The sequence below is a fragment of the Rousettus aegyptiacus genome, unplaced genomic scaffold (assembly GCF_014176215.1).
Source record: "Rousettus aegyptiacus isolate mRouAeg1 unplaced genomic scaffold, mRouAeg1.p scaffold_m13_p_2, whole genome shotgun sequence".
In the NCBI taxonomy this organism is placed as follows: Eukaryota; Metazoa; Chordata; class Mammalia; order Chiroptera; family Pteropodidae; genus Rousettus; species Rousettus aegyptiacus.
In genome coordinates, this window is record NW_023416295.1 from 14,422,254 (window position 1) to 14,449,569 (window position 27,316).

At 47.6% G+C, this 27,316-nt stretch overlaps 2 protein-coding genes across 7 annotated transcripts in view; one reads left to right on the top strand and one right to left on the bottom strand.

Annotated features, from left to right (window-relative positions):
* Positions 1 to 19,647, top strand: ZNF142 (zinc finger protein 142). 4 transcript variants are annotated; one of them, XM_036236170.1, is made up of 10 exons: positions 1 to 213; positions 478 to 601; positions 1,395 to 1,708; positions 3,788 to 4,372; positions 5,412 to 5,576; positions 6,535 to 7,359; positions 9,137 to 9,314; positions 10,094 to 13,001; positions 13,571 to 13,676; positions 14,562 to 19,647. In XM_036236170.1, the coding sequence occupies exons 3-10, from the start codon at positions 1,429 to 1,431 to the stop codon at positions 15,029 to 15,031; spliced, it is 5,517 nt and encodes a 1,838-aa protein (XP_036092063.1). In that variant the 5' UTR covers positions 1 to 213; positions 478 to 601; positions 1,395 to 1,428; the 3' UTR covers positions 15,032 to 19,647. The 4 variants fall into 4 exon arrangements, with proteins under 4 accessions (XP_036092063.1, XP_016012207.2, XP_036092066.1 ...); XM_016156721.2 differs by having other exon boundaries at positions 2 to 213; positions 478 to 622; XM_036236171.1 differs by lacking the exon at positions 3,788 to 4,372 and having other exon boundaries at positions 4 to 213; positions 478 to 622.
* The window catches only part of PLCD4 (phospholipase C delta 4), an 18,226-nt gene continuing 7,321 nt past the window's right edge, over positions 16,412 to 27,316 (bottom strand). Inside the window, exons 6-16 of one of the 3 annotated variants that reach the window (XM_016156725.2) lie at positions 27,058 to 27,289; positions 23,912 to 24,113; positions 22,771 to 22,915; positions 21,969 to 22,121; positions 20,384 to 20,569; positions 18,951 to 19,107; positions 18,493 to 18,609; positions 18,086 to 18,258; positions 17,414 to 17,549; positions 16,707 to 17,042; positions 16,412 to 16,510 (exon numbers count right to left, since the gene is read on the bottom strand). In XM_016156725.2, the coding sequence (XP_016012211.2) occupies positions 16,708 to 17,042; positions 17,414 to 17,549; positions 18,086 to 18,258; positions 18,493 to 18,609; positions 18,951 to 19,107; positions 20,384 to 20,569; positions 21,969 to 22,121; positions 22,771 to 22,915; positions 23,912 to 24,113; positions 27,058 to 27,289 (1,836 nt within the window). In that variant the 3' untranslated portion in view covers positions 16,412 to 16,510; position 16,707. Of the gene's footprint in view, positions 16,511 to 16,684; positions 17,043 to 17,413; positions 17,550 to 18,085; positions 18,259 to 18,492; positions 18,610 to 18,950; positions 19,108 to 20,383; positions 20,570 to 21,968; positions 22,122 to 22,770; positions 22,916 to 23,911; positions 24,114 to 27,057; positions 27,290 to 27,316 lie in introns of those variants that run through there. The other 2 variants (XM_016156726.2, XM_016156724.2) reach the window with 2 other exon arrangements.

The following is a 27,316-nucleotide window of genomic DNA, read 5'->3' on the forward strand; positions in this document are numbered from 1 at the left end:
TACTCCTCGGGCTTCACAGCTAGGGGAGGTGAGGAGGAGAAACGAAAGAGAAAACCATAGAGTGCTCCGCTTGCGGAAGAGAGAGCAGCCTCCAAATGCCCGATGCCATAGAGGCCGCTGGGCCGGAGGCGGTCGCATAAAGGGCGTCCCGGGAGGCCGCTCCGGCTTATGTCGATTATAGAGATGCGGCTCCCGCTGGTCCTGGGCCGGGAGGTGAGTGAGCGGCTGCTGGGCTGACTAGTAGTGAGTGCGAGTGGAGCGGGCCGGAGGCAAAAGTTTCTCTAGCCCCAGCATGAGGGCCGGCCTGGGAAGTGGGAACCTCCGGGGGGAAGGTGCTGAAGGGAGCACGCCGAGAGCGGAGCCCCAGTGCATCACCTCGGCCGCCGTGGTGCCTCAGTCGCGTCATTGCCCTGGACCGCGCCCGGTTATCCGCTGCCTTTCCTCAGGACCGTAATCATGACGATGCTCCATCCCAAGCCTTGCAGGTTACAATCGGCTTTCCCATTCGTCGGCTCCTGTGATTCCCGCTCCCGCTCAATGATGTGGACGCTGTCATCGCCTCCACTTTACAGATAAGAAAGCTGAGGCCCAGAGAAGCAAGGTGACTGTCCAAATCCATGCGGTGAGTCAGCCCACAGCAGGTGGAAACCGGGTGCCTTGGTCTACAGGCCAGGTCTCATTCATTCCCCAGGCCTTCTTTCTGCCTTAATCTGTCAGGAAGCTTTCATAGTGGAAGTGACATGTGTACAGATTCTGAAAGGATAGTTAGAAGTTGGGTAGCCAGACAAGAAAGACGAAGGGGAGGAAAAGACCATCAAGATGAGAGACAGAGACAGATATGCATGTGTGCAAGTATAGCAACAAAAGAGATTATAGTGAGTATGGGAATGACTGGTTCAGAGATCTGTTGAGGGCAGAAGTGGAAGATGAGTCTGGAGAGGTCAGCAGGGACCAGATCATGAAGGAAGGGTGTTACACCCATGCTAAAGAATAGTGAGATAAAAAAAAAAAAAAAAGTTAAGAGGAGAAGGGACCTCTGGGAACACTTGGCCCCACACAGTTTTGTTGCAGATAAGAAAACAGACCCAGATTGCTTAATGATTTGCTCAAAGTCCCTTAGCTCCAAAAAAAAAAAACCATAATCTGTAGTCTTAAATATAATGGCCAAAACTTGTTGGCTCTCTCCTGATAATTGATCCCTATTATAATTTTTATACTTTTTTGTTCTAGACATTGTCATAAAAAGAAAACTTCTAGGTTGACTAGATGTGGCATGGTGCCATACAAGGGAATGCTAAGTGGGCAGGCACAAGGCTGTTCACCCACATCATTTGAGAAGCAAGTGAGAGATCTAACTATATTTTGTTTGGTTTCTCTTCTGGTTGGTTTATCAGCACTTAAGTGACCACAGCATACAAGTTGGTGGTGATGACAGATTCTGTGTTGGACTCCCAGCCCTCCAGCAGCACTGGGGAGATGGATGGACTGTGTCCTGAGCTATTGCTGATCCCCCCACCTCTCTCTAACCCTGGAATCCTGGAGCCCATCCAGAGCCCCTGTCCTTCCGGGAACACTACATCTTTGCCTGCTGACCCAGGTTGCCTGCTGGTAGAGGCCACAGCAACTGAAGAGGACACAGGGAACATGGAGATCATTGTAGAAGCAGTAGCTGGAAACCTGTCCCCAGGTGCTCCTGGAGAGACCCCAGGTACAAACAGGGTTGCTAGCAGACCAGTGGACAAACAGCCCTGAGATTTTACCGGTGCTATTTTTGATCCTTCTATATAAATATGATGAGAACACAAGGTAGCATCCTATTTTTATACTTAGAGACGTAATTTGATTTGCAGTTGGTAAATGTTGATTGAAGGCTGGCGAGGTGGTGCACAATCTTGTACCAAGCTCTTGGCAGTCTATCCCTGTGAGGGCTTTATGTCTGCTAGGCAGTATTCCAGAAGGGAAAACCTTTCTGACACCTCTGCCCAATCCTTACTCCAGTAGTCTTTACAGATTCTTTCCACCATATTGACCCTCCCACCCAGGAACTGCAGCCAGTGATTAGGCAAAAGGTTCCAGCCTCTACCACCCTAGGTTTGGCAGAGCTTCCCCAAGGTAATCTGGTATTTTCCTGCCCTAGTTTCTTATGTGTAACATACTTACCTCATCTAAGGCATGTGGTTAAGAGCTGGAAGAAAGAGCTAGAAGAAAGATTCTCCCCTTTATTCTTCCTACATCTACATCTTCTCATTTTTTAGTAACTTCCCTGTTTTTTAACTGCCATCTTCCAGCTACAGTTGTTACAACTTCCTTTGGCAGTGTACAAAGAATATTGGGAAAGATTAGCTAATTTGATCATATAATATTTCTAAACCTCTATGTGGTAAAATAAATAATAAATAAAAACGATCCTGGGAAAAACATTTGCAACATATAAGAAGGAGTCACTGCCTTTAAAATTTAAAGAGCTCCACAAGAGAAAGAAACAGTATTTAAAAGGGGTCGGGGGAATCTACATGAAATGCAAATAAAGAGGAAATAAAATAATAACTAAAGATGTTTAATCTCAATAACACATAAATTCCAGTTAAAAATAGCTATGAGATGTTATTTTTGTTTTGGTAAAAATCGAACATTTTTTTTTATAATACCTAGTGTTGATGAGGCCGTGGGGAAACAGACACTATTTTATAGCTTATGGAGAGTATAAGGTCAATTTATCTACATAACAAATTTTAAAATGTGCATACTTTGACCCAGTAATTCCACTTGTCGGGATCTGTTTCAAAGACTCACACACATATACAAGGATACAGGGATAAGGATGTGTAGGCTAGCTTTCTTTGTAATGGTAGGAAACAACCCAAATATTCATCAGTAAGGGCAAAATTTCACTTTGATTTACCCATGGTCTGAAGTACTATGAACTGGACCAAAAAAAAAAAAAAAAAATGTACTCATAGATAAAAGTATCTTTGCTATATGGTAAGTGTAAAAAAATTAGCAAATTGCAGAAAAATGACCCAAGAAAGTCTGAAAGGATTTAGACAAAACTGTGTGTGTATGGCAGGGTGGATATTCTTTTTATATATATGTCTGTATAATATGAATTGTTGCACTGAATATTTAAACAAAAATTATAAAGAGCAAAAGACCACCAGAATAAGTGGGCTTGAGTAATGGCTCCACCATTAACAAACTTGGTGGCCTTAACCTCACAGAATCCCAAGTCCTTCTCAAAGGACAGCTGGAGGACCAAGGAAGTGTTTCCTGAACCTTTCTTTGTCAAGGTCCTGCCCATTGCTTAAGAAATGGTAGTTTTTATTATGAACATGATTTGATTCCTTTCAAAAACCATGTTCTCCATTTTATGAATTACTGTACCTATGAAAATCTCTTTGTAGAATATGAAGGTAACACTTTGTGGTCTATATTGCAAGATATTATCCCCAGATTGTCATTTTCTTTTTTATTTGGGGGCAAAATATATCGCCCTTTCTTAATGCTTTTTAGATTTTGGTTAATACTTGTTATATTGATTTAACAAATATTTATTAAGTACCTACTTCATACCAAGTATGGTGCTAGATACTGGGAATCCAAATACATGTGCACAGTAGATTGTCCCTGCCCTCGTGGGGCTTATGGTCCAGGTGCAGAATCAGACTTAAAGTCCATCTCCATTCCATTAATATTAAAATATTCACCTATGTTTTCTGCTAGTAACTAACTTCTCTGAGTCTTGTTCCATCTGATTCTGTGGCTTTCTCTGTCGATCCTCTACCTGCAGGTGTCCTGGTAAAGGTGGTGGAGGTGTACTTCTGTGAGCGCTGTGAGCAGAGCTTCGCAGAGCCCACTCTGTTGGCCCTGCACCAGTGCACTGAGACCCTTATACAGCCTGTGCAGGGCCTCTCTAGCCCCCCATGCTCTGCAGAGCTGCCTCCCAGCAACCTCACTCTCTCGGGCCCTCTGCAGGGCCAGAGCCAACCAGATAGCCCCCTGCCATGCCCTGTGTGTAGACAGGAGTTTGCCCAACCCCAGGCCCTGAAGAGCCACCTCAAGATTCACCGGGGCACTCCTGACACCTTCTCCTGCCCAGAGTCTGGCTGTGTTTTCTCCGCTGAAGATCGTAAGGGTCTGCAGCACCACCTGAGGCAGACCCACAGAGTGGTTCCTGTGCCCTGTTCTTTCCGGGGCTGCCCCCTGCTCTTTGGGAGCCAGCAGGGCATGGAGCTGCACCGGCAGGCCCATTACCCTTTCCACTGCAACCATTGCAGCTTCATTGGCTCCAACGTCAAACTCTTCCGGCAGCATCGGCGCAGCCATAGGGCCGGGACACAGGGAGAACTGTCGGCCGTTCAGGAGCTGCTGCCAGGTATGAGGCCAGGGGCCCAGCAGTATGCTGCCTGGAAAAGCAGTTATTTCTAGTGCTATGAATATATGCCTGAATACAAGAGAATTCCAGAGTAGCGGCTCAGAAGGACAGAACTGCTGGCTGACAGGGGAAGGTGTCCAGAAACCTTGCACCAGTCAGAATATATGGGATACAGAGAAAGTCCTTGTCCATGACATTGAGTAAAATTTGCCTTCAGCTATACTATGGCCTTTAAGTTACTTAACCACTGTTCTCTTCTGATCCATTTCAGAGCTTTCTGGGGCAAAAGCTAAAATGCCCATCATTGGCTGTAGCCACTGGTAGAATGCCTGTAGACTGCATTTTAGAGCAAATGGGGTTGGGTAAGAGAACCTAGAGTTATTTTGAAAAGAAACCTTTAAGGAGGATGGTGCTTCATGATTCTTGTTCTTCTTGATCTCAAAAAAAAGTCATGGGGTTGAGTAGAGGAGCAGGAAGAAACAGAGAAATCTGGCCAGGAGAGGATAAGATTCTGATGAGGGAATTTGGCTTGTTAAGACTCATTTGTGCTCTGTTCCCAAAGAGAAGACTTTTTTTTCTGGGAAATATTCATAGATCTGTGCTTCACCGAAGCAGCTGCCTCTACTGAAGGAAAGAAGGAATGGATTTGAGGGGGACAGTGTGACCCCGAGTTGCTGAGTTGGATTTCTCAGAACAGTTTAGAAATCAGGATATGTTTACCTGCACTAAGCCACCAGCCATTAGCACTGGGGACCTGAGCCATGGAAGTGTAGTCTACCTGTTCTCTACCTCTCTGTCCCCTACCCCTACTCCAGTGGCCTCAATGCTCTTACCTTCAAGGAGTCTGAGAATGTTATCTGAGGTGTGTGTCATACTTTAGGCTGGAGCATTACCGATAGCTCCAGTCCTCCTATAAGAACGCAAGATTCCCTTATGCTAAATGGGGAGGGTGATTCTTCCAGCCAGTAAGAGAAGATGTACAAGCATTCATTGCTGTCGTTGGCTCCTGTAGACTTCATCAAGTTTTGTGTTTCTCCAGTTCCCAAACTGCCCCCAGGAGGAAAGCCTTCAGAGGAAGCAGGTACACCCCTGCCTGGGCAGGAGTCAGCCGAAGAGGAGGATGCAGAGGAAGAGGAGGAGAGCAGCACCCTGAAGGACTCCCAGAAAGCCCCGGAGAAAAGCCATGGGGCTCAGCAGTTGGAAGGTGACAACATGGTTAGGCTTGCACCTCTCGGTGGTGGGAAGGAATGGTTTGTGGAGAACCTGACATTGAAGCTGTAGGGTTTAGTTTCCCGAGCTTTGGTTCAGATCTTTTCTTAAGAGTCTACTTTGACATGTCTAGTGGGAAAACTATAAATGGGTAAAGACACTATTAGGAGTAAACAGAGTTTGCTTTCCTGGGCCTGTTTTCCTCAGGCAGAAAGCTCTTTTGCAGGGAAGGAACCGGTGATTACCATAGTATAAAGACATCAGAGGTTATCGATGATCAGTGGCCTGTCTTGTCTGGCATTGAACCCCCTAAGATTTTTTTTTTTCCTGAATCCTTGTTTCCAAGTTTCCAACTCAATAGAACAATGTTAGAAACTCATTGCAAAGAAAAAGAAGAAGAAGAAGAAGAAAAGAAAGGAAAAAAAGAAACCCAATTGCACAGGGAGATATTTACTGTCAGGTCAATAGGAAAGATCCGATTATAGTTATTACCGGCTCCCTATGACCAAACTCACGAGCCAATGTTTGGAATTTGGAGCACTTTATCTTATCTTCTGTTCACTCCTTATGGGGTTCTTTTCCTTACAACCAACCCTGCTGATCCTTCCACCTCCCTCCATGAACCCAGGCAGGAAAAACAAGAATACCCCCCATCCAGACTGTTCTTTAGAGAAGCTCTAGACAAAGCTTAAGAATAGCGGGTTGCTTGGAGAGAGCACTTTAAACAAGCAAGATCTGAGAAGTCTTTGTGATTTTGTTTCTCTAAACACTTGAGTATCTCATTTCTTCTTTGAGACTACGGCATTTGAGATGCTATTGGTAGGTTTCCTGGAGAGAAAATGGAAAGGCCACACACTGTGTTTGAGAAAATTGTGTTTCTCCTATAATCTGGCCAGCTCCTGATTTATCAAAGAATCTCAACCGTCAACCCTCTCTGCCTCTCCTTCTCACAGGGGACATGGCTTCTGGCACCGAGTCCCTCTTCAAGACCCACATGTGTCCAGAATGCAAGCGCTGCTTTAAGAAACGGACCCATCTGGTGGAGCACCTACATCTCCACTTCCCAGACCCCAGCCTCCAGTGCCCCAACTGCCAGAAGTTCTTCACCAGTAAGAGCAAGCTCAAGACCCATCTGTTACGGGAGCTGGGCCAGAAGGCCCACCGCTGCCCACTGTGCCACTACAGTGCCGTGGAGAGGAATGCACTCAACCGTCACATGGCCAGCATGCACGAGGATATTTCCAACTTCTATTCAGACACTTATGCCTGCCCTGTCTGCCATGAGGAATTCCGCCTCAGCCAGGCCCTTAAGGAGCACCTCAAGAGCCACACAGCAGCCGCGGCAGCGGAGCCATTGCCCCTTGGCTGCTTTCAGGAGGGCTGCAACTATGCAGCGCCTAACCGCAAGGCCTTCGTGAAGCACCTGAAGGAGACCCATGGGGTGCGGGCTGTGGAGTGCCGCCATCACTCATGTCCCATGCTCTTCGCCACAGCCGAAGCCATGGAAGCCCACCACAAGAGCCACTATGCTTTCCACTGCCCCCACTGTGACTTCGCCTGCTCCAACAAACACCTGTTCCGCAAACACAAAAAGCAAGGCCACCCTGGCAATGAGGAGCTGCGCTGCACCTTCTGCCCCTTTGTCACCTTCAACCCAGTGGCCTACCAGGATCACGTGGGCAAGATGCATGCGCACGAGAAGATCCACCAGTGCCCTGAGTGCAACTTTGCCACTGCCCACAAGAGAGTGCTCATCCGCCACATGCTGCTGCATACAGGTGAGGTGGCTTTTATCCTTAGGATAATACAATAGGGGTGGTGATGATGATGATGGTGGATGTGAGCTTTTATTGTGTACCAGACACATGAAGGCTTTGCAGCCCTTTCATTGTCTCATTTAACTTAGTATCCCCAGAGACAAATCTGGTATTTGGAATTTATGAGCCTTAAGCCAAGTTTCATTCAGCTCGTAAAGTGGTCAGGCGAGGATGTGAACCCAGGCATCCTGATCCAGAGCCTGTGCGGTAATCACTGTGCTGTCGTGCCTCACCCTTAAGTTCCTGTCCGTTTCTGCCCACTCCTAGTCCGGCTTGGGGAAGTCAACACCGAGCTTCTCAGAGGGAAGAAACCCAGATCCAGACAGATAACCTTCCTTTGCAATTCAAGTTTTGGGATGTGCTGTGAGAGGCGGGGCGAGGGGACCGAGCCATCCATGCACGCTATAGCTTTGGCAGCCATGACACTGAAACAGGATCACGTCTGGTGACCTGGAAGTTGCAGATATTTCAAGTCTGACTTTTAATGTGTTCCCAGTATTACCGATGCTTCAAGTGACAATGAAGTCGGGCTTCCTGCTATAACATTATCCCATTTCTGATCTCTGTAAGCATAGTAGAATGATAAGACATTAAAAAATCTCATCAGAGACTCTAGTTTGAGAGGACAGTTTTAAAGCAACTTAGCCAAGGCTATTGTTGTTCTCACTGAACAATTCATTTTTATAAATGCTTTAATCACAAAAAATCTCATTTTTTCGAGGCCTTTCCTAAAACCTTACATCTGTATAATGCTTTCAGTTTACAAAGTTCTTTCATATTGTCATTTAATCCATAATAATAATCTTGTAAGGAAAGGAGGTAAAAATGAGAAACTCTGAAAATTTAAATTGCCTATTTCAGCATCACACAGCTAGTATCAAACCAGAACCAGAACATCACCTTGCTTGCCTTTCACCACAGAGAAAGGGGCTAAGTGAGTGGGCAGGGATAAGGGGGAAGGGTCCTGAAGGGACATGACCCCCAGCTTCCTAGTGCCAGGTCTTGACCAGCTCCATGGACAGCTCGCCCTTGAGTTCTCACTGGGCACCACTGAGGACTTTGGAACATCTCATTCAATCTTCATATCAGCCATGTGAGGTCAGTATTTTTCCCGCCCTCTTTTTTGGAGATAAGGAAACTGAGACATAGAGGGGTTAAATAACCCGCCTAGGGCCATGTAATAGTAAGCTGGGATTTGAGCCACCAGTTCATAACTCTATGATTTCTCTGTGCCTCAGCTCCTTCCTCTGTAAACTGGGATAATCAGCACCTGCCTCCCAGGGCTGTTGTGAGAATTCAGTGAGAGGAAGCATTTTTATAATGTGCTTAGAAAGGTGCCCGGCACAGAGCGAGCACTGTATACACATTGGCTATTAATACCTTTAGTCCTGTGTTAGACTTGAGTCAGAGTTCTTAACTAAGTTGTTGAATTGTCTAAGGTTTGCTCCTCTTACTCATAGAGAAGTGCCAACAAGCTGTATAACAAGTCAGGAGTGGACTTAAAAGCCAGTTTTGCAAAGTTCAGTCTTCACTTTCCTCCCATCTTCATTGGTATTGGCGTGGAGGAGTAGCTGTCTGACAGAGCATTGACTTTTGTGATCAGCACGCGAAGGCTTTGCTCCTGCCTGGCATCAGGACAAACTTGGTGAGGGAAACGGTCTGTCTGCTCACTGGATCTGTGTGTGACCTGTGTTTTCTCCCCTCTTGTTCTCACCCCTACCACCCACCCCTACATAAGGCGAGAAACCTCACAAGTGTGAGCTGTGTGACTTTACATGCCGAGACGTGAGCTACCTATCAAAGCACATGCTGACCCACTCCAACGCCAAGGATTATATGTGCACTGACTGTGGCTATGTCACCAAGTGGAAGCACTACCTCAGTGTGCACATGCGAAAACACTTAGGAGACCTCAGGTATGAACACATGCCTGCCCCATCCCTATCCCAAGAGCCTTATGCTAAGCTAGCTCCTCTTGATTCATCTGTGGCCCCGTTGTTCTTCTGGCCCCGGGAAGACTCATAACGCGCTTCTCTGCTCCCATCATCTCAGCTCCGTTGCCTACGGCTGGCCTCTGTGCCTGTGGCCCAGTCTGCGTGGTGAGAGATCTCTGGGCTCAGGGAAGAGAGTACAGACCCAGAAAATAGGCCTAGATTCTAGGGTGTCACTTGAATTCTCAGAGTCTAGTCCCAGGAAAGTAGATAGGCTATACTGTGGCCTCAATCCTGACCATGTCTAAATTCAAGCAAGTTCGCCTCTGATCTCTAGCTAGGATATTTCTCTTTATCTTTTGTACCTCCATGGGAGAATGGGAACTGGGCACAGAAACCTGCTCTGTGGGGCCGTAGGCCTGTCAGCTCCTTAGAAGTTCACAGTGGGTTGCTGATTCATGATATCTTCCCTTTAGGGAGAAATATAGAGTAGGGGCTAGAACAGCGGCCCAGAAACTAGACTGCCTCTGCACTTCACTTTGTAACTTCAGGCAAGTTATTAACTTCCATGCCTTAGTTTCCTCACTTGTAGAATGGATATCTGTATCGTAAGGTAGTAGCAAAAGAGTACATGAGATGTTGTGCATATAATACTGAGTGTAGGGCCTGACCATAGTAAGTACTTAGTGACTGTTAGTTATTATGATTGGGTTATAATTGTGATTTTGCTCCTCCTCTCCACCTGCCTTATCCCCTTTTGCCAGATACCAGTGTAACCAGTGCTCCTATCGCTGCCACCGGGCCGATCAGCTAAGCAGCCACAAGCTGAAGCACCAGGGCAAGTCCCTGATGTGTGAGGTGTGTGCCTTTGTTTGCAAGCGCAAGTATGAGCTGCAGAAGCACATGGCTTCCCAGCACCACTCTGGCAAGCCAGCCCCACTCTACCCCTGTCGCTACTGCAGCTACCAGAGCCGCCACAAGCAGGCCCTGCTGAGCCATGAGAACTGCAAGCACACCCGCCTTCGTGAGTTCCGCTGTGCCCTCTGTGACTACCGCACCTTCAGCAACACCACTCTCTTCTTCCACAAGCGCAAGGCCCATGGCTACGTGCCCGGGGACCAGGTCTGGCAGCTCCGCTATGCCAGCCAGGAGCCAGAGGGGGCGAGGCAATGCCCAACACCCCCACCAGACCCAGAGTCCTCAAGCCAGCTGTCTGCTCAGCCTGCTGAGCAGGACCACAACCCTGGGACTGTAGTGGACCCCAGTTTGGACCAGGCTCTGCCAGAGGCCAGTGAGGAGAATGATTCTAGGAGACAGGATGGCAGTAAGGTTCCCCACGGGGATGACTTGGTCGGCAGCCCCAGTCCAGCACAGGTAGATGAGGGCAGCTGCACACTACACCTAGAGGCCCTGGGAGTAGAGCTGGAACCTGTGGCCGAGCCACACATTGAGGAGATCTCTGAAACAGCCCCCGAGGAGTTCAGGCCCCTGGATCCCTCGGGGTCCCTGAGACTGGAAGGGCCAGATGGAACTTTGACAGTGATGTCTACCTTTGAAGGTGCTGGGACTTCTGGCTTGGGTGCTGAAGAAGAGCCCATTCTGGACAAACCAGTCCCTGAGTCCCCCAACAATCCCCCCTCCTCAGAGGAACCCCCTAACAGCTGGGTTGGAACCTTCAAGGCAACTCCACCCACCGAGACAGCACCCTTGCCCCAGTTCCCTGAGTCAGAGTCATTGCTCAAGGCCCTAAGGAGACAGGATAAAGAACAGGCAGAGGCGCTGGTGCTAGAGGGCCGGGTTCAGATGGTAGTGATACAAGGAGAGGGGCAGGCCTTCCGCTGCCCGCACTGCCCGTTTATTGCCCGCCGGGAGAAGGCCCTGAGTCTGCACTCCAGGACTGGGTGCCAGGGCCGCCGAGAACCCCTGCTGTGCCCTGAGTGTGGGGCGAGTTTCAAGCAACAGCGTGGCCTTAGCACCCACCTACTGAAGAAATGCCCTGTTCTACTCAGAAAGAACAAGGGCTTAGCCCGACCAGATTCACTCATCCCTCTGCATCCTCTGCCGTTAGGCACCCAGGCGTCAGAGGCTGCAGAAGGTGGGAGGCCCCCACCTGTACCATTAGAAGTAGAGTTAGTGCTCCCAAAAGATGCTCCTTCTGAGCTTCCTGGGGGACCAGAAGAAATAGAGGAGCCTCTGGCCCCACTCTCTGGCTCTGTAGTACTTCCTGCAGGAAACTCCTCACCCCCTGAGAAGTTCTACTTTGAGCAGGGCAAGTTTCATTGCAACTCGTGCATGTTCCTTTGTTCTCGGCTCTCCTCCATAACCTCTCACGTGGCTGAAGGCTGCCGGGGGGGCCGTCGTGGGGGAGGAAAGCGAGGGGCCTCACAGACCCAGCCTCTTTTGTCCCCACTGAGCAATGGGGATTCTGCTTCCCTAAACAGCGGGAGTACAGAGTGCAGCCCTGGTGATGGGGACTCAGCTCTGGTTCCAAAGCAGAAGGGGGCTCGCTTCTCCTGTCCCACGTGTCCTTTCAGCTGCCAGCAGGAGCGGGCTTTGAGGACTCACCAGACCCGGGGCTGCCCCCTTGAGCAGTCTAGGGAGTTGCACTGTGGCCTCTGCTCATTCACCGCTCCTGCCGCTGCTGCCCTGAAGCTCCACCAGAAGCGGAGGCACCCCACTGTGGCCTCAGCGCACAGCCCCCGGCCCCCTCTTCAGTGCGGGGACTGTGGCTTTATCTGTAAACAGAGCAGGTGCCTACAGCAGCACCGGCGGCTTAAGCATGAAGGAGTGAAGCCATATCAGTGCCCTTTCTGTGATTTTTCTACTACCAGAAGGTACCGGTTGGAGGCTCACCAGTCCCGACACACAGGTGTTGGCCGCATCCCCTGTAGCTCCTGTCCCCAGACATTTGGTACTAATTCAAAACTGCGCTTGCACCGGCTGAGGGTACATGACAAAACACCCACCCACTTCTGTCCCCTCTGTGACTATAGTGGCTACCTTCGCCATGATATCACTCGCCATGTCAACAGCTGCCACCAGGGCACCCCAGCTTTTGCCTGTCCCCATTGCGAGGCCCAGTTCAGCTCTGAGACTGCACTCAAGCAACATGCTCTGCGCCGGCATCCTGAGCCTATAGCCCCAGCCCCTGGCTCTCCTGCGGAGGCCACCGAGGGTCCCCTGCACTGCTCACGCTGTGGGTTGCAGTGCCCCAGTCCTGCCAGCCTGCGAGGACACACCTGTAAACAGCACCCACGGCTCGAGTGCGGGGCCTGCCAGCAGGCCTTCCCTAACCGGCCAGCACTGGACGAGCACCGGAGGCAGCAGCATTTCAGCCACCGCTGCCAGCTCTGTGATTTTGCTGCCCGGGAGCGGGTGGGCCTAGTGAAGCACTACTTGGAACAGCATGAGGAGACTTCGACAGGAACAGCGGCCTCTGATGGGGCAGTTCGATTGCACTGCCCCTTCTGTGACTTTGTGTGCCGCCATCAGCTGGTGCTAGATCACCACGTGAAGGGGCATGGGGGCACCCGGCTCTACAAGTGTACAGATTGCGCTTACAGCACCAAGAACCGGCAGAAGATCACCTGGCACAGCCGCATCCACACAGGGGAAAAGCCCTACCATTGTCACCTCTGTCCTTATGCCTGCGCTGACCCCTCTCGCCTCAAGGTAAGGTCAGGGACCATGGGGGCCAGGAATGGAAGGGATATAGGCTATGGAGTTAAACTGCCTCGGTTCTCTAAGCCTGATTCTCCCGAGTATTAGCCCTGTGACCTTCATCAAGTTGTTTAACTTCTTCAAGCCTCAGATTCCTCATCTGTAAAATGGGGATAATACTTCATAGAGTTGTTGTAAAAACAGTGTGCATTTATTGAGCACTTACTGTATGCTGGGCACTGTAATTTTAATCCTTTCAAAAATAGGAGCTATAATGACTTTTACTAGTTCCCAGTTTTACAGATTATTAAAGTGAAAATTGGGGTTCGATTGCCCAAAGACACAAATAAGAAGTGGCAGAGCTGAGATAGGGCAGACCTGGGTTAGGCCCAGTGGGTTAGGTTGGTGTCCAAATGGCCAGACTGGGGAACCTGATTGGTAATGGGAGTTTGGGTAGGATGGGAACAGGGATCAGGGTTATCTGACAACAGTTTCTCTGCCTGTTTCCCCTATTTCCACACCCATTGAGTACCCAGGGATGCACATTTTCTGGGTGTATTCTTTGCTTTTCTCTCCTCCAGTACCACATGCGGATCCACAAGGAGGAACGAAAATATCTGTGCCCTGACTGTGGCTACAAGTGCAAGTGGGTCAACCAGCTCAAGTACCACATGACCAAGCATACAGGTGAGTCTGCGAGATTTTGACAGGCCCAAAGGGTTCCCCTATGCCCTGGCACACCCAGCTTCCCAGAGGTGGTGTGGGCCTTATTCAGATTCGGGGTACACATCAGTTAGTTTTCACATCGAAGGTAGTGAGTAGGCCAAATGGCCAGAATAGCTTCCCAACCAACTGAAGATGTGTCAAAAACAGAAGAAAGGTGTACCTGAGAGCCTGGGCCTGTGTACCTGCAAAAATTTCCCAGGTGATTGTGGTACCAGGTCACCCACCTCTCACTGAGAATCCCCCAGCTTAAAAGTGAATGATTGAGGACCAGGTCTGCCTGGTTCCTGCAGAGATGATGGAACCATCAGGAGTAAAGAGGAGGCAGTGGGAGGGTTCGCCTGTGTTAACGTATCCTTTTTTTCTCCTGAGTATGGAGTCCACAAACTCCAAGTTCTCAGAAGAGGGTTAACGATGGTGTGCCTGTGGTTTTTGCATGTGATCTCCCGTGTAATGGAACTGACCTGGTGCATTCCAAGGCCCTCCGTGTCTATGAATGCCACTTCTTTCACCTCTGCCAAGTTCCATGAGTACCTCATGACCAAAAGGAGGCAGGAATCTCCCATTTGGAGACTCTATCATATTTGAGAATCTGTTGCTATCAGGCGACTATTTAGGGGTCCGGTTATCAGCATTCATCGAGCATCTATTGTATACAAGGAGCTGGCCATGTTGGGAGAAGGGCACAGAAATATCAGACGAGACTGGAACATTCCAAGATATGATCATTAGTTAGCTTGTTGCTTGTGTTCTCTATGTCCTGGGATCATAATGGCTCTTATGGTCCACTGAACCTTCTCCCACCCTCTTCAGTGGTGATTTGTTCTCTGTCCTTGCCATGACCTACAGGACTGAAGCCATACCAGTGTCCTGAGTGTGAGTACCGCACCAACCGGGCCGATGCACTGCGAGTGCACCAGGAGACACGGCACCGGGAAGCCCGGGCCTTCATGTGTGAGCAGTGTGGCAAGGCCTTCAAGACACGCTTCCTGCTGCGCACCCACCTCCGCAAGCACAGCGAGGCCAAGCCCTATGTGTGCAACGTGTGCCACCGTGCTTTCCGCTGGGCCGCTGGCCTGCGCCACCATGCCCTCACCCACACCGACCGCCACCCCTTCTTCTGCCGCCTCTGCAGCTACAAGGCCAAACAGAAGTTCCAGGTGGTGAAGCATGTGCGCAGGCACCACCCCGACCAGGCTGACCCAAATCAAGGCGTAGGCAAAGACCCCACCACCCCCACAGTGCATCTGCATGATGTGCAGTTGGAGGATTCCAGCCCTCCTGCTCCTTCTGCTCCCCCAACTGGACCCGAGGGCTGAAAGCCACCCCACCTCCCGACAAGAAGAGGGTGTGGTCCAAGATGTGCAGACTGGAACCAGAGCAAGCCTGAGAAGCTCAGAACATAAGGAAGGGCTGGCTTTGGGGTATCAGGGTGGCTGGAACCCTCCTGGGACTCTGGCTATAGTACTTTGAAGTTGATGGCTACATAGAAGACATGGACCACAAACCGATTTCAGGTTGAGGCACACTGTTTTTAACCTGTGAGGTCCTAGTTTCTTTACCATCACTCCACCAAAGTCCCCGACTATAAGAATTTGGTTTTACTCATTCCATCTTCTCTTTCCTTTTTACTATGTCAAGTCCTAATTTCATTCACCATCCTCAAAAGTTGTATCTAACCGCATGTGCTGTTGTGCCTAATGCTCTATAAAGCATGTTAAACAGAATGATTACTAGCTTATAGATTCCTCCAAGTCCCTGTCTTAACATTTCCAGCTGTCATCTCGATCTGCCCTGTCCCCTGTTAGACCTCTGCCTCTTTTTTGTCTCCTTCCATCTTCAGTAGTGATTGATTCTCAGACAGGCCCGGGTCTGCCTTCTCTGTCTTGGTCCTTGCCCTTCTCCCTATTTCCAAGCCACTTTGTCTACCTTTAGAGGGAGGTCTTGCACCCAGTAAGCCTCCCTGAAAGAAGCTTTAATTCAGCATTGAACTTCAGACTGAGTCAGTAGCTACACTAGAGTTAAAGCACAAAGATGGTGTGAAAGGCAAATGATTGGGGGAGGGGGTGGCAAATCTAATGCAGAATTCTATGAGTACCTCACATTGACTTTATAATTGATCATCTAAACTGGGACACACTGGGAAGATTAAAAAGGGTACTATCAACAATTATGCTGGGACAACAGACATAAACCAGGACTGTTCCAGGCAAACTCTTCAGGAGGGCTGGGATCGCGCGACCCATTGTCTGCTGCTTTTGCCCTACCCCTTAGAAGCTATACTTCTGTACCCTTCCTATGTAACACATGCAGGGGGACCTCTGGAAGCTTGTTTTTCCACATTTAACTGCCCCACCTGTCTACCCAAATGTCCCCCAACCCTAAATTCCTCCCTTCCATGCCCAACAGTGACAGACCATACACAAGCCAAATTAAGGAGAGCAGCTCTATTTATACTGGTAGGGCTAGTGGGGAGCAGTCCAATGGGACTCTGAAGGCTGAGCAATGTTCTTGAGCGTCTTACAGGCTTGGAGTCAGGTCTCCTTCCGCAGCCTTTGCCTGAGGAGCCTTGAGGCTTAGTGTATCCTTTCTTTGGCTCTGGGCTTTGAGGAAGTTAGGGTGGAAGGGATAATGCCTCTGGTTTTCTCTGCCCCCTCTAGATTTCTAGTTGTAATCTGCCTTTGAGCCAGAGTTGATGGGTGAGATTAGTCTTCTTCAGCCTGGGTATAGGATTGAGCCCACAGCAAGAATTCCAGTATAGAGTATGCAAAGGGGAAGGGCAGGAAAGATCCAAAAGGCTTGTGAAAACAAAGGGAAGAGAAAGAAGATGAAAAGTCCTAGATTTGCTTGTTAGGAAAAGTGAGGTAATTTTGTGCCTAGGAATGCACAACGCACAGTGCGATTTTCACTTCTGTTTGCTTTCTAAAGTTATTTTTCTAGGTTTTTCTTACCACATAAAGTTAGATGCACCTATCCTTCTCACGAAGTGCCCACCTTAGGATTCATCCACCTCCAAGTCTTCCCGGATGCAGATGTACACAAAGATGGAAGCTGGATGGAGGCTAGTGCCATCCTTGGAGAGCAGGTGTATGTGGCGGTAACCTGGAAAGGCACAGGAGGATAGCATCAGGAAGGCAGCCAGAGCTCGGGGGTTGGCCAGGTGTTGAAGGATGGGCTCACCTTGTTGCATGCAGGTCCAAGGCAGGGTGTACTGACCCACAAAGTCATTTCGGGATGTCCAATTGTAATCCTGGACCACAAAACGCAGCAGGGCCAGTTCAGGCACCAGGACCCGGAAGCATAGTGTCTGCCCCCAATGCGGATTAAAACCTGAGATGGGGCAGCAATGGGAATGAGGGTGGGAATGAAGGAACAGACATTGTTGACTTTTCTTTGGGCCCGTGCTGGGTTGCTTCCCCCGTGTTCTCCCTAAAATTTCACAGCAGTCAGCATTTTAAAGGTGAAGAAATTGAGGTTCAGTGGGTTAGCAATTTGCCCAGGTCACTGAAGCTTATAAGTGAGAGTCCAGGATTCAAATCCAAGACATCCAAGTCCTGATTCTTTGTCGTGTTCCACACTGCCTCCCGTGGAAGTGCAGGGAGGGAGGGTAGCGACATGGACTATACCTAATGGAGGGCAGGATGCTAGGAGAGTGACAGTCATACTCCTTCCACCTCCCGCCAGCACTACCCATCCCTCACCGTTGTTCTCCACGTAGTTGGTTTCCTGCCAGCTTGTGTCTGGGCGGATGCCAAAGATCTCCACTCTCACCAGTGGATCCACAATGGCTCTCTCTTTGGTCTCGTCCACTTTAGGGAGTTGCTGACCACTGATCACCTGCAACCAGGAATCTAGAACCTCAATAGTTCTTGCTCAGCCTAGCCCCACTCCAGCTCGGGAGAGGATGCACAGGACCTTGTGCTCTAGCTTTGGGTTTGCAAAGCCAATCCTCCATGGGTAATATATTTCCTTCTAGTAATCTATGTGCAATTTGAAATGCATCCAAGTCAAAGTTTAACAAGGTTTGAAAGGTGTATTAATGACAGCAACCCCTTCTGTAGCGCTTACTGTGCACCAGGCATTGTAAGCACTTTATTTTAATCACAACAACTCTTCGAAGTGGATAGTTGTAGTATCCCCATTTTGCAGGTAAGGAGATGAAGGTTAAGGAACTTGCCCAACATTACACAACTAGTAAATGGGTTTTAGCCTAGGCAACTGGCTCCCGAGTCTATGCTGTTAACAATCGGGCTGCCCTGCCTCCCACAAGGAACGTTTCACCCGTTACATTCCTGTCAGGCCTGACCACCTCTCCCCTGCTTCTATCCCAACTAGCCCAAGTTTCTTCCCAATAGTTTCACTCTCTACTGTACCTGAACTAGGAGCATCTTGGTTTTGAAAGGGCTGATGGGCCTCTCAGGATGGAAGGAACTCTGGGTATCACGCAGGAAGTCTGGCTTCAGCACATAGCCACAGCCACCGTTCTGGCGGAAGAGCCCATCATAGATGTCCATCTCAAGCCCCGCAGTCTGCACATTCATAGCCACTGAGGGCCCCAGGAGAAGAAAGGGGAAGGATTCACCTTGGGGGCCATCTAGCCCCTCTTCTAGGGAGTTAAAATGACATATTTGGGATAGAAGGGCCTGCTGGGAACACCTCCATGAATAACTTTCTCCGCCGAGCACTCTCATCAGAGCGTTCCTGGCTCTACTGCCACCCAGGGACTTACTTCCTACCTGTCATTCTTACTTCCTCTTCCCTGTTTCTACTGCCTCCTTACCCATCTGGCAGCCAACATTCCAGAATTCTAGGGGGTTGTAGTTGGATGAATCTGTCCTCAGACCACTGGGATACACACGGCTCAACTGCCAGGCATTGTGCTGCACAAACTCATTGCCTGTAAAAAGAGTGTAGGTAGTGAGATGGAAGTGGGGTGGATGTTCCCCCTTCCCTGGTCCCAGGGACCCTCTTCTCCCCAGCATCTCCTGAGGCTGGCTCCAGAAAACTTCACTGTGCCTCTACTCATTTCCACCCAGACCATCTCCCCTAGTTGTCTTCTCCCTAGAGCTTTGAGCTTACTATTTATAAGTCCTGTCTCCATGCCTCCTGTGAGGAGATTTCTAGCTCCCTGATCCTTCCTTAACTCCATTGTCTTCTTTCTTGGGACTCATCTGCTTGCACGTCACACCTGATCCTAGCCATCCCTATCTCTTCCTGTCCCTCCCTTTTGGTCCTGACCAGCCTCCTTGATGAGGCGCTTGGCCTTGGCTTCAGAGAAAGATGATAACTCATAAAAGCGATAGTGTTCCTTTGAATGAGTGAAGCTGTGGAATGAGACACTCTTCATGTAGACAACCAGGGCAGAGAGAGCTGGACATATGATGGGTGTGGATTTCTGGAAAAGGAGAAAGTAAAGAGGAAAGTGGAATTGAATATCAGCAATCTGAGAAGGCCAATGGCCAAGATCTGAACTTACCCACCCAACCTAAGCCTCTGCCCACTTCCTCCCCAATGCATTCTCCCTTCTGCCTCACCTGCTTGGGTAAGAGAGGGGACTTAAGCTTGGGAAGAGGAGGCTGGATCATAATCTGACAACAGATAGGCGGACATAACAGCGGGCACATCAAAACCTGGGGGTAGGAATGGGAATAAAGGCAATCTACATATACTGGTGGGATCAGTTTCAGCCTCTGGGCTTAAAGGATCTGTTCTGTGTTACTTTCTGAGTACCAGGTTTTTAATTTATTGTTTTTAAACAGGTCATCCTCCCTGCCTCTTATCTTTTAAAACAAATTAACAATAATTTTTGGTCAAACTGTACGTGAACCCAGAAAGGCATGTCAAGGTATGCAAATGGTCACGGAAGTCACAGCTGGAAGAATGTGAGGGTCCCAGAGTAATATCTTTAGATTTGCCTCCTGAATTCCCATTTCTATCCCTGGACATGGCAGCAGCTTAGATACCACAGCCCCAGACAGAACAGGATAAGCTAGACATCAGCCAGCTGAGCCAAGCACATGCACAAGAGGGAGAAATGCAGACTTCAAATCAGGGTCTTGACAGTCCCACAAATGGCTGCCCTTCCCCACAGGGAGCTGGACATCTCAGGTACAGACTTCCCAGAGCTTTCCCCTACCCCATCGCTTTCTGTTCCTCTTTGACTATTTCTGGCCTCTCCGCTGACCCACCTTTTCCAAGAAGCTTTTTCTAACTAAGCCCACTTTAGTTGAGGTCATGGCTCAACTAATAATACCACACACACACACACACACACACACACACACACACACATCAGTGCTTTTTAAACTGGCCTTTAAAGAGACTGAGAATTAATACAAAGATGTCTCAGGAGTCACCCAAAGGACCCAGGAGAGAGCCAAATGGGTACTTCAGCTAGGATGGCATTTATTTTGTATACTGAGCTTCCAGATAAGATTTCATTTAAAAAGATTTTATGACCCAAAGAAGTTGGAAAGCCACTGCAATTACCTATATATGGCAATATACAGTGGTGCCGAGTATGCATTCTTATATCTCTTTCACTGGGGCAAGGGGCATTTTGCTCCTCAGCCCTCTACCCTGCCTGGCTCTAGTCTCTTCACATGTGGACTCTCAGCTTGTGGTACAGACTGACCAAATGCAAGAGCAGAAAGACCAATTCCCTGGCCTACCTTTTCCTTTTTGTCCATACTGCGAGGGCTCAACCTCTGGGTCTCAAACTCGGTCTCGGGCTCCAGCTCAGTCTCCTGCTCCTCCACTGATTCAGACTCTAGTTCTTCCTCTTCTTCCTCTTCCTCAAGATCTTCCTCAAGTGTCTTTAACTTCTTCCCCTTCACCAGGATCTTCCTTCGAAGCTCCTAGGGGACAAAATTCAAGGCGCCTGTTTACCTGTCTGCTCTGGGACCCTCCTGGGGCCCCCTGCTCTCACAGGGAAGTGAGTGAGTAGTCACAAGTTCCCACAAGAAGGCTGCTTTATACACACAGCAGGGATTCCTGTATTTTTAAGCAAATTATTAACATCTCTATCTATATGGAAAAGCATTAAATGGGGACCCCTACCTCACATCTGATACATAAAGATCCTCCTAGACTAAAGATTTACACGTAAATATAAGGAACATAAAGAATATTAGAAGAAAATAAACGATCTTTTTGAATAATCTTAAGGTGGGAAAGCCTTTAGAACATGAGATGAAAACTCAGAAGACATAAAAATGACTGGCAGATTTGATTACAAAAAGCTTAAAAACCTCTGTAAGGCAGGAGATGTTTTAAATACAAAGGAAAAAATAGACTACAAAAAAAAGATTTTCCAAAGCCTTAATATCTTAAACATTTAAAAAATTGTTACATATCAGTAAAAAATATAAACTTTCAAAGTAGGTAATATCAATTAAATCAAAAAGAAGAAAACATAAACTTTTCTTTTTAAAAATATTTGACTTGTTTTTTCATGTTTGCCATTATGAATCATCTCACTACTGAAGTTATTTGTGGTCCCTTTCTTAGTACTGTTGGTTGAAGTGTAATGTGGCATTTCTCCAGAGGGCAACTTGTCAATAATAACCAAAATGTCAACATATGAACTCTTCAACCCAGTGATTTTGCTTCTAGGAATCCATTTCAAAGAAAAAGTAAATGGGCAAAGCTGTACATACAAATTATAAACAACTTAAATGTTTACCATCTACTGATCAAATAAATTATGGTCCATAACATAAAAGGAAAAGGAAAAAAGGAAAAAATTATACATTTTTTCCATTAAAAAGGAAAAAATTATACATGAAAAGGCACCTATGATATATATTATATATGAGATATAAAGGGATATCAAGAATAATCTCACTTCTTTAAAAAAGTGAATATATGTGCACATTTATGTTTACATAAGCATTTAAAAATCTATTGACAGCAGTTATTGGGAGAGGTTGATTTTACATTGGAGGGAGTTCCCTTTCTCTATGCTGTTGGTACAGTCTACAACAATTACAAACTATGAGGAAAAAATGAAGAGATTTCCATTGATAAAATAAATACTAAGTAAGTAATTGCTTTACAATTCAGAGAACTAGAGATAGAATTCTGTGTTCAATTAGATTTAAAAAAAATTAAAGTCGCCGATTATCCCTATGACAAAGATATTAAAGAGCAAGATGGTTCATCTGAGGATGAGAAGAAGGGAACAACATGGAGGAAGGCAATGTGGGGGGTATGGAAGCCACGGTAGAGCCTGGGCTGGGGACGAGGGGTCCCTACCTCAGGTGAGGGCAGCTGAGTGGGCAGCAGCCCATCTAAGGTGGTGCTCAGGAGCTGCTCGCCCAGGATCTCGGTCAGATGTTGTGCCATGATCTCCTGCTGCTCCCAGCTGCAGTGGTTCTCCAGGGACAAGATGACTGGATAGTCCGATGTCTGATGGGGAGGGAAGGGGACCCTGGAGCCAAAGTTCTAAAGCCCGTAACCTCCTTGCTTCTCTGGGCCCACCTAGCTACTCACTCAACTGGGTACACAGATTGCTAAACTCCTCTGATCTCATTCAAGGCCTCAAGGAGGTCTTGCTGGGTCTGGAGTCCACCCCACATCTAAAAGTCACGTGGGGCCCCACACCTCAGACCCGTGCCAGGTCTGATTCAGGTCCCTCTGGGATCTTTGATTTTTCAGGCGTAGAGTGCGAAGGCCAGGCTGCTCCCCTGGTTATGTGTTCATGTTACACTCTCAGGCTTTCATCTTCAGATCCTTATTGTCCCGCAGCCCTATCCACCACTTTCTCTGTCTGTTTCCTTATCCACTCTCTCCCAGATAGGTGACAGAAGTTGTTAGAAGTAATAGTTACTAATCTCTAGCAATTACCTCGATGGCAGCTAATTACTAGTAACATACTCAACAGTTATCGATAATAATTCCTTAATACTTGCTCAGTGCTTCACCGTTAAAATCTCTTTTACCTATATGCCATTTGACATACCCTCTCGTTTTCCCTCTGCCCTCCCCAAACCCAGCGCCAGCCGCTCTTCCCTCAGATCCTCTTGTCTCACCAGTGTTCCCATCCTGGGCCTCCTACCTGGAAGGCGTACTGTGCTACAGTGGCCACAACTTCTTTGAACGGGATACGGGTGGTCAGGGTATGTCCATGGTAAACGATAGGTTCCCCATTAGGTCCATCCCATATGTCTACCTCCAGACAGCGGCAACCCCGCTTTAGGGCCCTGCAAGAACCCCAACCCCCCGGAGACAGGAGGGGTCAATGTCTGATCTTCCACCTAGGGACCTTCTCCCCACTCCAGAGAGAACAGTGCTCACACGCCCTTACTTGTCAAGAGCTCTTCAAGCTACATCTCCATGGACCCTTCCCTGTCCACTGCTCCAGCTTACACTACTCTCCACCACCACCACCACTGCCCCACCCTCCTGCCCCACCAACCCAACTTAAAATCTTTCTTTAGCAAGCCATCACATACTGCCTCCTGATGGTTCTGGTGTTCTGGTTGTATTTTGTTATACAACATCCGGGCTATTCAAACGGTCAGTAAATACATACTTTATTTTCTCTACTAGACTTCCTAGGGCAGAAACTATATGCTCCTCTCATCTTTGTATCCTTTGAAGCTACTAGTTCAGTTGCAGGCACTGCAAAGGTATCTTGACTATTTAATCTAATTCATGATTAATCACAACGAGAGCAAGTACCATTTATCAGCTATTGACACATAGATTATCTCATTGAATTCTCACAACATCCAGACAAAATAGACACTGTTATCATCCCTATTTCATAGATGGGGAAACTGAGGCATAGAGAGGTTAAATACTTAGTTCCAGAGTACCAAGTGAGGGAGCTAGGTTTTGATCTCAAATGGCCTGACTCCAGAACCTATGTTTTGAACTCCTATACGCTATTGACTTCCATTTAACGTTTAGTTTATTCATTTATTCAAAATAAATCTGTCAGGACCTCTGAGTTCCAAGAGAGTTTCATAGCCTATAAAAGAGAGAGAAGCTCCATTTACCCATAGGGCTTCAATACCACTCCCCCACCAGTCTTCAGTATCTCCTCCAAGTCTCTCAGGTCTCCAGGGATCCTCAGCCCCAAACCCCCCACAACGCCTTTTCAATCTCTGCTATCCACTGTCAGCCTCCCTCAACTTCCCACAGATGGTCCCTTCTTATGAGCTCAGCCCCTTCTTCCCTTCTTCCCACTGCACCGTATATATCCCTCGACGCTGCTCTGGCCACAGAGCTGGTCCCCCACCAGGTAGGTGTTATGAGAGGAGTTGATGTAGTAGTGGTTCAGGGGTTGAGTCATATCCTGGTAGATGGGGAGGTATGTTGGCTTGAAGATGTCTCCGTCCTTTGAGCAGAGGTAGCCAAGGAAGCCATCCATGCTCAGTACATGCCGCAGTTTGCCTAGGGTAAGGAGTAGGGGGTCACTAGAATAAGAGAACTCTAAGTGAGAGCACTTCAGCATGCCTACAGCCTGTCCTCCACCCAACCCCTCTCCAGGGTCCTGCCTGTCAGATGGTGTCCACTCCCAGCTTCCAGATCCCAGACTTGCTCCCTACAGTGTCTGCTATTTCAATCATCCCCACCCTCAGAGCACGTTAAAGCCACAAGGGGAATCATTACAATCATTCTAGTCCCATAGAACTTCCTACAGTGATGAAAACATTCTATTCTGCCCTTTCTAATACGGTAGCCTATAGACACCTAAAGCTACTACTGAGCATTTGAAATGTAGCTACATGACTGAGGAACTGAATTTAAATTTCTTTGAGCATTTCGTTTCATTTTATTATTAGTTTCAAGTAACAGTACATTGGATAGACATTTATATAGTTTATGAAACAGTCCGCCTGACTACTCTTTCACGCCTCTGGCTCTACACATAGCCATGACATTACTGCTGGCTGCATTTCCTATGCTGTGTTTCCCATCCCTGTGACCATGTATCAACTACTAATTTTGTACTTCTTAAACCCTTTACCCCTTTCTCCCAACATCCCAAACCCCCAAATAAAAAATTTTGATTTCAGTTCATTTAAATTTAAACTGTCACCGGAGCTCATGGTTACCATAACAGACAACACAGCATTCGGTCTAAAGGGCTAATTTTATAGATGGGGAAACTGAGGCCCAGAGAGAATCAAAGTCAAAAACTTATTAATGACATGACCAAGGCACCTTTGTTTTATTCCCCGGGCTGTGTAGCTACTGCCAACTCTGACCTGAGGGTTTCTTCCTGTCGTCAGTTCCCACATGATGTTTTGAGGAGTGTTTTTGTTCAATATCCCCTTGGACTACATTCTCTTCGAGGGCAGGTCCCTGTCACTCCTTCCATAGCTCTCACCTATTTCAGCACAGGCTTCATATAATAACAACAACAAAGACTAATAGTTACTGAGCACTCGCTCTATGCCAAGGACATTCTCTTAATGCTCTCACCAACATGATCAGGTAGATGTGATATAAGATGCCCTGAGAGGTTAGGTAACTTATCCTAGGTCATATAATTAGTAAGTGAAGAAGCTGGGATTTGAACCCAGGCAACCAGGTGTCAAAGCCATGCCCTACACCACTGGGCTGTGTAGTCTCACTGAGGTAACATTGCTGCTGTGGGGCTCTGTTGGGGGGCAAAACAATTTGACTCTCATGCCTAGCTTCCTTGTTCTAGGTTTGACAAGGTCTGGAGATGATAGAGAATGGTAGGAAGTTGGGCAGGTTTTATTCTTGACAGTAACAACTTCCATCATTAGGGAAAATCCACAGTTGCCAGATACTTTTCATGTGCATTATTTCATTTGATCGCCAATTATTTTACAAATAAGAAAATTGAGTCTCAGATAGGTTATGTGACTTGCCCAAGGTTACTCAGTAAGAGGCAGAGTAAGAGGCAGAGTCAGGACTCAGGCCCAGGTCTCCTGAATGACACTATATTCTGCAGCCAGAGTGTAGTCTGATCGTCAAGTACAAGGGAAGAAAACACCAAGAAGGGTGGGAGGTAGAATTAATGTAACTAATGAATACTGGATCCCAAACCGGGAATAGAGGATCTTATTTCTCAACCCTCTGACGTTCCTCTCCTATGTAGTTTTCTGAAATAATTGCTTCACGGCCCCCTTTCTTCTCTGAGCACCTGCACAAATCTGGAATCACTGATCCTAACACTTTCTACTTGACTCTATATTCCATGAGGGCACTGTCCTTGTCTGATCTAGTACTGTATCTCTGGCGCCTAGCATAGGTCCTGGCACATTATAGGTACTCAATAAACATTGGCTAAAATAAGTGAATAAATAAAAGGAAGTGGGAGTTGTGTCACTCGTCCAGCTGTCCTTCATCTCATCTCTAATCCTGATTCTCAAGAGTGGCACCAGGTAAGAGTTAGGTGACCTGGGTTTGAATCCCAATTCCTCCTTTCATTAGCTGTTGGCTTTGAGCAAGCCATTTCATTTTCCTAAACTTCGGTTTGCCTCTCTTGCACAACTGACTTAACAATAGAATCTACTTTAACTCGTCACTAAGAAAAGAATAGAAGAAAAAAGTCGTGTAGAAATATTGGCACATTATGGGATACTTAGCAAAGGCCCAATCAAGATTATTGCTTTTGATTTATAAGGCTGTAGTGAGGACTAAATGAAATAAGGCATGTGAAACTGCATTGTAAATCATTTATTAATAATGTAATTTCCTCACATTCTGAAGGGAATGGAGGGCAGGAAGGCACCTACTACAAGGGCAAGGAGAAAGGGTTGAGGACAGAGAAGATATATTTTAGCTGTGTTTGTTAAAAGCTAAATGATTGGCCTCATCATTATCCCCTCAGCCAGAGGTTGACTAAGCTTTCAAGGGCTTTCAGGGGCTTAGAGGCTCTGAGAACCATTTGGTGAATTTGGAGAAAGCCCAGGAAAGGGCAGAGAGCCAGCATTTAAAGAGACAGCAAACAGGAACCATGAAGGGAACTAGGAGAAAAGGAACCATATGCATTGGAGGAGAAGAGGCCAAAGCAAGAGTACCAAGGATTTTCTGTTTCCACTCAGGCCAAAGGCTGAAATCAGGAAGAACTTTCCAGGAGTGAAGGATGTGAAACATAAGCATGGTAGAGGAAAGGGACTTATGTGATGTTATTTCTCCCGAGAGATCTAGCAGTAAGGAGGAGACTCCTGTCTTATCTGAGCAGGAAATGAGGGCTCTCCTTCCAGAGGAGTGGTTGAATGAGATGAAGATGACTGGGGAGAGGACCGGAGTAGGCATGGCCTAAGCTTCCTTGAGTTAGTCTGCTAATCTCTGGACCCTACTAGTCACAGTCACCTCTGCTCGTATGTTTGGTGCCACGCTGCTCTGACCCTCTTACCACTCTCTGAAGGCTCGTAGCAGTCGATGAGTTCCAGAGCAAGGTCAGGAGCGTGATCTCCTTCTTTCTGCTCCTCTCGGAGGAAATCCACAAATTCCAACAGGGTCAGCTTCTGTCCATCAGCCGAAAAGTTTTCAAATAGTTCCTGCACCTCGGTACGCTTAGTCAATGCCTTATAGAACTCTGTAAATTCTTTTGCTTCCAAAGTGTCAGAGTGGGACCCATCTGCTGCCTGCAAGAGGAGTTAGAGGAGAGTGGA